The sequence below is a fragment of the Hyperoodon ampullatus genome, assembly GCF_949752795.1.
Source record: "Hyperoodon ampullatus genome assembly, chromosome: 5".
NCBI lineage: Eukaryota > Metazoa > Chordata > Mammalia > Artiodactyla > Ziphiidae > Hyperoodon > Hyperoodon ampullatus.
In genome coordinates, this window is record NC_136918.1 from 21,089,827 (window position 1) to 21,100,450 (window position 10,624).

Sequence of the window (10,624 nt, forward strand, 5' to 3'; positions counted from 1 at the left end):
CTTTTAATGTTGAGGAAGTTAGAACCATAAAGAGAAATGGATTTCCTTTTACTGTCACTCACCCATGAAACATAGGGCTCTATGTGGCCCTGTGAGGACTCTATGTGGTCTTGTGGCCTCAAGATCATAAATTCCCTGGGTTGGACAGAAAAGAAGTGCCTCCTGCTGGGTCTATGTGACCCACTAATTTATTTGGTGTATTTGGGACCATCCATATAATGAGTTTGGGCAAATGTGGGGTGAGGAATTCAGGTCTTCCTTTTCCCTAAATCCTACTTCACCTATCTGGATTTGGAAAGGGTTGAGGAGGGCATTTGCAAATGTGTGGTAAATGAATTAGCCTCGGGTTCACTTTGTCTGGGTCAGACCCAGCCAACTTGATGAATCTGTGGTACCACTTTGGGAAGCCAGGCTGACAATAGCTCTGGAAACAGAGTAGAATGTCACATAGGGGCAATCACTCCCCTTTTGCCGGCAGGGCTGTACTTGACCACCCTGGGTTTATGCTGTTACTCAAAGAAGCAAATGTTAATCATCTCTCCCTACCCAAGAAGATGCATCAAGATCATCTTCTCCATCTCTCCACGGGGAAGAAAGATCATGCACAGCACAGAGCACATTATCCAGGGCCTATTTGTGAAAGGGAAAGTAATCCTCTCATCATATCTTAACATTCATAGATATTCTTTATTACAACTCTGTGGCAATGTAGGAAACTTAAGTGCCTTCCAAATCCTCAGAGAAACTTGCTGATAGCCAATGATGTTTTCACAGTGTGTAATATTATGTTGTTCTGTTTCTTTGAAGACTGGGGAGCAGTTTATCAGGAGAGGAAGCCAGTGTCCTATTAGGGACACTGCACGGGTATTTGGAGATGTGAGCGCTAATCCCCAAGCCTGTAGGGATTTCAATGTCAACACCTGAGAAATCAGTGGATGAGATCATCTCTAGGACTCATCCATTCCTGACATTCTAGGAGTTCACCTATCTCTAGTAACGTGAACATTTAATTAAGCAGAATTTTCTACCCTCCAACTGTGCCAGACAAATGAGAGAACTCACTGTATAAGCCAATAAGAAAAACCTACCCACACCCCAGGCTGCCTTATGCTGGTGGATGTCAGAACAAGAATTATTGTGGGTAGTCAAAGAAGGACATGAAAAAGAACAACACGTACATGGCAGACTTTATATATCAGTGCCTTACAATTTGCCAATGCGTTCCTGAAAGTTAAATCTTCCATTACATAACTTTTTATCACTTTCTGAAAAATGTTTGAGTCAGGTTGGCACATTTTATGATTTGCCTTGCTTCAGAGATAAGCACTTTGTCAACAATTAGATTAAAATTCCCAGGTATTTTTTTCATTTAAAAGGTTGAGGTTAGGGAGGGGTAAATTGGGGGTCTGAGATTGGCAGATACACACGACTATATATAAAACAGATAACCAACAAGGACCTACTATATGCACAGGGAACTCTATTCAATATTCTGTAATAACCCAAAAGGGAAACGAATCTGAAAAAGAATAGATACATGTATATGTATAACTGAACCACTTTGCTGTACAACTGAAACTAACACAGCATTGTAAATAAACTATATTCCAATAAAAATTAAAAAAAAAATACATGAGGGTAACTTTCTCAAGTTTCCCACTGGACATTGAGAACTATTGAGTTATTTATCTCTGTGTTATATATTGATACTTTGTGACAACAACTGCTGAGATAACCATTATTATTCAACAGCTGCAGATGTTTCAACCCATGTTAAATCCTGAGAGGAGGTTCCGAGACCACTGGGCTCCAGTCTAGGACTGTCTGAGACTGGGACTGAGTCCCTGCCCTGTCGCCTCTGCTGGCTGCATTGATGCTGTGATACCCTTTAAGTGGCCACCTCTGACTGACCAAGATCATACAGAAGGGAGTCTCTAAGCCTGGGTAAGATGAGCTTTGACAGATCTATGAAGGCCTGTGAATAGTCAATCCATTCCTCTGGCAGATGCAAGAGAGAAATAAAAGTATTTCCTGCATATATATGTGGAACCTAGAAAAATGGTACAGATAAACCTGTTTGCAGGGTAGAAATTGAGACATAGATGTAGAGAACAAACGTATGGACACCAAGGGGGGAAAGCGGTGAAGGGTGGTGGTGGTGTTGTGATGAATTGGGAGATTGGGATTGACATATATACACTAACGTGTATAAAATAGATAACTAATAAGAACCTGCTGTATAAAAAAAAAAAAAGTATTTCCTGCATACCAAACAAGCTTCCAAGACACTAAGCAAGCTCCTCAGGAAAAGCTTCACATTGTAATTCCCTTAGTTTAAGTTGAATTCTGGGAAGAAATTTGGTTTGGAAAGAGTGTTTGTTCATTCAACAAACTCCAGATATTTAATGATAGAAAGTAAATTTTCTGACTTGATCTGAGTTACTCCCAACCCTGTACATTGTAAAACTGTGTAACTCAAACCTCTCCTTTTTTTCCTCAATGCATTTTGTTGAGTATAAAGAATAGATACTTATATATGTATAACTGAATCACTTTGCTGTACACCTGAAACTAACACATTGTTAATCAACTACACTCCAATATAAAATAAAAATTAAAAAATAATAAATAAAGGTTGAAGTTAAAAGAGTGATGCCAAAGGAGAGAGCTGAGCAAAGAAGCTGTTATGTGGAATATTTAGAAGGGAAGATGCCATGTGCCTCAGATAATAGTTCGTTTCAAAAACCTTATAGCTCTAAAATAAGTTGCGCTCCATGTAACAATGTAAACATGTGCAAGGGCTTGGAAATTAAAGAGCATGTTGGAATCAAAACCAGAGTGTGCACATTGGGCCTTTGTCTATATAGCCAGCCATGAGCTTGAGGAAGCTCTTTCCACTCCCTGGCATCATTCCTATAGGCTGATGGGAAGAGTATTTCCTTTCAGTTTTGGCCCTGAAGTGGTCCTGTAGCCTGTTATTTGTTTTTTTAAAAAAATAATTAATTTTCTCTTCCAATGGTTTATATATTCCAATTCATGGCAATTTAAAACATTAGGTTTTTTAAAATACTTGCACTTATGGCACTGTTAACTGGAACTATACAGGCAGGGAAAGGGATTAACCTAGGATGCGCTTTTAACTCTACGTACGTGGAGAATTACAAACTAAAATGTGGGAATTGACCTTGGCCACATCTGGACAAGACCAGCACTATATGTCAACACATTTCAGAGGTTTTTTCCCTTGACAGGTACTTTCACTCAACTAATGTAATTGAGCAGTAGAAAAATAAGCTCTTATTCCTAAGAATATACAGATTATTTTGGAAGAAGCAACCTGAAATGGATTTTGTGATTTATGAAAGATTTTCTAAAATGAATGTGATTCACACACTCAGATAAACACAATTAATTTATTAACTATTTTAAAAGGTTATCTTAGCAAAACCTTGATTTTTCTACTCTTTAGGGAGAAAAAAAAGCATATTCTGTTAGTCATCTTTCTATGGTAATACTCACAGAGATATATTATAAGGTTGTCCTCCAGGGGGTGTTAAATCTTCAGCAAAGCTCCAGTGTTGCTGAAAGGCGTTCAAATCCAGTTAGCACAGGCAGACAATGTGGCTTCCTTCTCACAGGGATGCAGGAGTTCTAGGGCCCACATCCTGAATTTCACATCTCAGGCTTCTACACGAGACCTCATACTTTTTAGTAAGGCTAACGCAGGCATGAAAAGCCGGTGGCCGTGAGGTGCGTGCCGTGAGCCCAGCCATACTGCTCTGAATGTCAGGTGGCAAATCTTGGGCTGGCTGATCCTCAGGATTCACACTGCTAAACTTTTCAAGACACTATTGTTATGGATAGAAACCATGGTGCTTTCCAAGGGCAGAAATGTGATTTCTGAAGGCCCAAAGATAACCTCATATGAGCTGGAGAAGGCTATGTCCGTCAAAATGGCAAAGGATCCTTCCTTCCTACTTAATCCCCTCAAAGGGCTATTTTTGCTGTTATTTCTTAATGAAACCATCACTTGGGAGTGTGCAAACCTCTAGGTCTGGCAAACCAGCAACTTGAAGTAGTAAAAGTCTACGACTGCAAAGCATACAGTATAGCAGCTAAGAGGTCCGTTGGTTCTGCAGTTGACTGACTGTGTTTCAATATCTGCAATACTTCTTACAAGCTTATAATACTTCTCTATAATAATTCTCATCCTGAATTAACTACTTAAACTCCTGCGTCTCTGACTCATCATTCACAGAAGACTATCTCATAGGGTAATGGTAGGATTAACCAAGACAACCCAAAGAAAGTGCTTGGTGTATAGTAAGTGTTCCATAAACAGTATTAGTTACTTTTATTCCTGAGTCTGGGGTCGAGTCCCCATGATGTGGCTCCAGCCCTGTCTCTCGCTCCCTGTTACATAGACCCCTTCGTCCCCCACACCTCCCTACTTTTATCCCTGTGTTCTGCTTCCTTTACCTTCCTCACCTACAGCATCTGATGAGATCCCACCCAAGCCTCAAGAATGACCTTTAACTGCAGCTTAAACCCGAAGAAACACAATTCCCTCCTCCAAGCACCAAATGAGCTTTCTCCTATCTCTGAACAATATCAGGGACAGACTATCTTGATACACAGGTGTTGGCATTTGTCAAATATATGGAACTGTACACTTAACATGGGTGCATTTTTTAATATGTAAGTTATACCTCAATCAGCCAACCCAGTCAGAACATAATGAGAAGACCTCAGTCTTTGGAGTCAGGGAGACTTGGTTCAAGTTCGAGTTCTGATACTTTCTACTTGGCAGATCACTGGACTTCTTTCGTGCACTGCTTCCTCCTCTGCAGATGAGGTGGTTGTCACTTTCTCCTCTGGGAGTCAGGGTTTGGAGTCACAGTATACAAATGCCTTGCACCATGCTTGCACACAGTTGATGCTACATGATTATTAAGACCTTCCTTTTTGGCATGGCTATTTCTATGTTGGTCACACACCTCTGTCCACCAGAAGGTAATCTTGAGGACAGAATATGTGCTCCTTTTTTTCCCCATGTGTCTAGCATAGAGTAGACGTAGTGTGTTTTGCTAAACACACCGACTTTTAGGTAGCAAACACCTAGAGACATCCCAACTTATGCCTCTGCAGGTTGCCACGCTATGTATTAGCACTTAAGTTTGCTAAGGCTTAGTATTTTGAAGTCTGACAGATATTTTATTTGGCTGATAACTCAGCTATGGTGCCCCAGTGTACAATAGAACTTAATAACATCTCTTATTATGATCATTCTTTAGGTTCACAAGAGTTGTTTGTTTCTCTTTAAAGCAATGGAATGACTGTACTGTTTTCTGGACCAATAAGTCACTCTGTTTTTCATGGTTCAAAGTTAGGCTTTTATTTGGTTTCAAATTAAAAAAATAAATTTCATTATTAAATACTGAGATGGATAGAACTAAGGTTCAGAGAAGTAGCTGACTCAGGAATATACCACCAGGAGTACAACTGAGGGGTGGATCACCTAAACAAAAATGATTTATGCTGTTATGTTTGTTAAAAGTTCAACAGTGGCATGATTCAAAAGAAACTGAGATACAAAGTTTCAAATGTTTACAACGGAGGAGAGAAGTAAACCACTTATTCTACTGCAATCCCAAACGGATTTCTTTTTCCATGCCAGTCAGTTCGGACACTACACCACTGTACTAATGTCGTCGGGTTCATCGGCTTTCTTTTGCCTGCTCGGCAGGGATTTCAAGTATTCAAGGTGTCTTCGCGCATCTTCCTGATTTTGCCTCACATAATACACCACGTACGAGATCACCATGGTGAACCAGCCAAACATGGTGACCAGCATGGCATAATCAGTCGTTTTTTTAGGGAGGTTACAAAGGTCAGCGTCATTGGCAGCGTTGAGGAACGGTCTCCCGGCGTGTTCATCCAGCACGGAGGTCTTGCAGATCACATTGTGCGCTGTCTCGTGATTGGACACCATGCCCCTCAGAACTTGCTGGAGCGTACAGTCGCAGTGCCAAGGGTTGTTGGCAATCCTGGCCCTGGCCTTCAAGTTATTGAAAGCGTTTTTGTGCACGCTCTGAATCCGGTTGTCAGACAAGTCCAGAGTCTGCAGAGTTTCAGCGACGCCTTTGAAGGCATGCTCATCGATAAACTCAATGCCATTTTTGGACAGGTTGAGAACTCTTAGTTGATGGAGGTCCTTAAAAATCTCATTGGGGATGGATGTGATCTGATTGGAGTCCAGATACAGTAAGACTGTTTCAGGAGGAAGATCTCTAGGTATTTCCTTGAGATTTGCATTGCTACAGGTGACATTTAAACCCCCAGAGGAAGAACAAAGACAGCCCTTGGGACACATACTGGCGGAATGAAAGCACAGTATCATAAGAACAAAACTTTGTAGGAGGAGACACATGGAGAGGGAACGAGTTAACCACAGGTCCACCAGATTCATGCTGGGATGTCAGCATAATCACAAGCCCATTCTTCATTTATTCCAACAAGCAACTGTGGTAACGTTTCCAGCCCTGTCCACACTGTTGATTTCCTTCTTGTGTGGTTCAAAGGGCTGCAGCTAATACATGTATCTCTTCATTATTCCGGTCCATGCTTGGGTACCTAAAGGAAAGGAAAGCAGATGCAATTAGCTCTTTTGCAAAGGGAGGTACATTGCAATTAAAAGTGCTCTCAGGCATCTGGCGTTTTATGTGGGCAGGAGAGTTGGTTATGCAGGTAATTTCCATCAACACCACTGGGAGTTATCTGTGTAATGGGAGTCTCCTGCTCAAATCCCAGGTCCTGGGGGAGAGGACTGTCAATAAATTACATTTCCAAAGGATGTTGACTTGTTGTTCGTTGTGCAGAATTAGAGCAAACAGTCCAGATTTCTCTCATTTCTACTGGCCTTCACCACATCCTGAACCCTTTGTAAATTTTACAGCAATAAGATTTAATTACCCCTTTGCTTCTTCCTACAATCAAGAGGCAATCAAGAGGCATCAAGGCAACTGAGCCCTTCACTTGGGCAGCAGTGAGAAATCATACTGATATTTTACAGTTAATGACCATAGATAACAATATTTTTCATGGCTTTTGAATGGATGCCCAATTTGGAATATTTTCTGTAAAGAAATCTCTTACTTGAACTACGGAACGTATTAGTGCATTCCATCCTTCACAACAAAATGTTGCTAAGGACCTACAGCATGGAATCTCCAAAAGGGTTGCCTCCTTTGTGACATCTTAAGATTACATTATACCTGGAAGGATGTCCTTAACTGGATTTCCAAAGGATTCTCTCTTTGTTTTCTAAACAATGTATCCCCTCTCCAATAGATCTTTAAATATGACACACACCTCCAAGCCTTTTTTTTTTAGTATAAAAAGAGAATCAAGAAATACTAGCCTCTTATATGTAAGTCAAATCATTATGCTGTGCACCATAAACTTATACAGTGCTGTATGCAAATTATATGTCAATGAAACTGGAAAAAAATGATGTAATTAGTAGCCAAAGGAATGCAACTATAAAATGAGATATGAATGTTTTTCTTCTATCGATATAATTTTTTAAAATGCCATCCATATGCTTATAAAAATAGTATAATATAGCATCCTCATTAACACATCTTTTGAGAATATGTTTTGGAAAGAAATTTGGCAATATCTATTGAGAACATTAAATTTTATGTACATGTAATCTCTCTCTCTATATATATATCTTTTGACACTGTAATTTTCTTTCAAGTAATCTATTCTAGGGAAATGTTCTAAAATTAAACAAAAATTTAACCCCCCCAAAAAAAGAAATACTAGGCTCTAAGATTTCCTCAATAGCCTATTTTTCCTTCTAATCATATATATATATATACATATATATATACATATATATATACATATATATATATATATATACATACACACACACACACACACACACACACACATGTATTAGTGTTGGAAAAAGGCCAAAAGTAATTGCAAAACTTTAGTGATATGAGCAAGGTTATGAACTTAGCCCAAAATGGAGATAAGAACATAAATGAACATTCAAAACTACTCTCTCATGTAAATAGGACAGGCATCCTCACAGGTAGGCAAGTGGATCTTGGACAGATTATGTGACTTGTCCAAGGTCAAATAGCTTGCAGGTGTAGAGACAGGAATCAAACCAAAGACTTTGTTCTGACTCATTAATCTCACAATTCTTTCCACTACCCCTCTTTCCCAATTCCATCTGCTCCATGAGGGCAAACAGAATCCAGGGATTGCTGTAACTTCTGATGCTGTTACGTTGCTGCTCCATCCCACATTGAGGACCCCATTGGATCCCAGGAAGAGGGCCCTCTGCCTTGTGGAGGGGATCCATGCCTGACTTCCGAGGATTGTCTCTCAGGATCTGAGAAACAAGGAGAACATTCATTCCTCTTACAGCAGTGAGCAACAAATGACTCTCTGCAAACTTGTCTTTTCTAAAGATCCCAGATGGATAAATACAGAGGGAAATGACTCCAAATGTTACCAAACTCACAGAAAGGAAGATTAATGTGAGCTGAAAACATAATGAACTGGGTTGTTCATCATGGAAAAAATAAGATTAGCAACAGCAGAATGCAATGAATGTGCTTTTGGAATCCTGAGTCCCTCCAATGCCAGAGATGCTAGAGATGAACCCCTAGGCATACTAAACCGTGTGTCAACAGCTCATTTCATCTGAAGTGAAAGTTTACCTCCCTTCCATGTTTTCCTTCCTTCAAAACTTCATCACATGGCATTTAGGGACTGTAGTAATTGTCTAGATGGGTGAGAAAAAGCATGAACAGGTGTGGAGGGGAGGACACTCAGAGAAGAAAGAGTGTGGCAGTAGGACAAGGCAAATGTGGCTGTGAGGAGGACATGAGAAGGACACAGGAGATGGGAGAAATGGGTGTGATTAGAGAAAACAAAGGGAGTCCCTGTCATCAAGCGACTTCCATCACCTGAGTAGGTGCGACCTGAGTATGTGCTCAAAGAAGGAAAGCCTTCTCTGGAGGACACTCCACATCTCTCCAGAGACTGATTCCAAGTCTATCTGGAGGAAAGTGTTCTCTAATTTAGACTCTAAGTTCTGGGAGGGCAGGGACTTGTTTCTACCTTGTGTAGAGACAATAGTAAACAATTAAGAAGGAAAAAGTACACTGGGTTTGTATTTCAGCTCTAATCCTGATGAGCATTATGCTATCTAAACCTCACTCCCCTTCTCTTCATAGAGAGATTATAAAACATCTAATAACAATGTTGACTTGAGCATTATATGAGATAATCCATGTAAAGCATTTAGCACAATGCCTGATAGATAGTAAGTGCACAATATTTGTCAGCTAGAGTTATTATTATTATTCCAGATACATTCTGAACTCCTAGCATTGTGCCTGGCCTGTATGAAGGGCTAAATAAATATCTATTGTATGAATGAACCAATGAAGTATTGAGCAATCTAGCTGTGGTTTTTCTTCCCTATGGTAATTATTTTTATTACTTCAAACATAAGCACTGGCTCATCAAATGTCTGTTGGTTTTACATGTCAAAATGGTGGCCTCTGGAAAAATCACAAATGCACACTCTTATTTGAAGAATAGAACTTTTCCCCAGTACACATCTCTAGACTTAATCTATTGTTTCTCCAGAATGATCAGTCCAATGGTCATGGTCACAGACAAGAAATGGTGCAAAGTTTCTTGAGATGAAATCGTTCATGCCCCAAATGGTCCACCTGAACACCAGATGGAATGCTTATTGGGTGTACAAATACTGAATATTCCTTGCATTCAAAGAGGTTGGACTCAAAGTGTTTCATTTTCTCTCTCTGATTCATAAAAAGGGAATAAAATCTTCTGGGACTGGCTGGATCACTGGGTTGCCATGACAGCCTCTAGAGCCTCCACTCTCATCCAGTATAAAGTGACAAAAGTTGCAGGATGTACAGAGCTGAGCCCTTAGATGTCCAAATACATTGAATCAAGGTTATCTTCAGCAGGAAGGACAGAAGAGCTGCCTCTCTACTCTATTGTGCTGAATTACTATTTTCCAAAGGGATTATCAGCTCGGCATTGCCTTAAAGTACTGGAAAGGTAAACAGTGATTCCTAGGAAAGGAAGCCGTGGGGAGATGTGCCTCAGAGTAAAACACCGGGCATTCTGCAGAAATCAGTGATCATCCAGCAGAGGACAGAGCTAAACAGAAGCCTGGAAACCTAAAGCTCCCTCCTGCTCTGTTCATCATCAGGTCTACCCGCAAACCCAGAGTAGCAAACAAGTCATACTGCTGGTGGAAACACTGCCTCATTGCTAACTTCAGAATGAGTGGGGGGAACACAGTGAAGGCTTGGGGTCACACTGGTGATGCAACAGTGGTGGCAGCAATTCCCGCCTGCCCTCCTGAAAAGGAAGAAGACCCACCAAGAGGACAGCCCAAATTAAACAGCATCTTTTCTACCTCTTGACTCCCCCTTCAAATTTCTCCACTCATTATACTACCCTATCCTCATACCCTCATGCCTTTCAAATATGTCTGGGGCAACCAAGAAGCTACAGGATTTCTGAATGTGTTGTTCAGGTCTGAGCTGAGCCC

General features: G+C 40.5%; 1 protein-coding gene across 1 annotated transcript; it reads right to left on the minus strand.

Annotated features, from left to right (window-relative positions):
* Positions 1 to 5,689: 5,689 nt before the first annotated feature.
* On the minus strand, positions 5,690 to 6,469 carry LRRC3B (leucine rich repeat containing 3B; the record flags this gene model as incomplete). The annotated part of the gene is made up of 1 exon (XM_079705181.1): positions 5,690 to 6,469. One exon carries the CDS (start codon positions 6,467 to 6,469, stop codon positions 5,690 to 5,692), a length of 780 nt encoding a protein of 259 aa, XP_079561307.1.
* Positions 6,470 to 10,624: the final 4,155 nt, after the last annotated feature.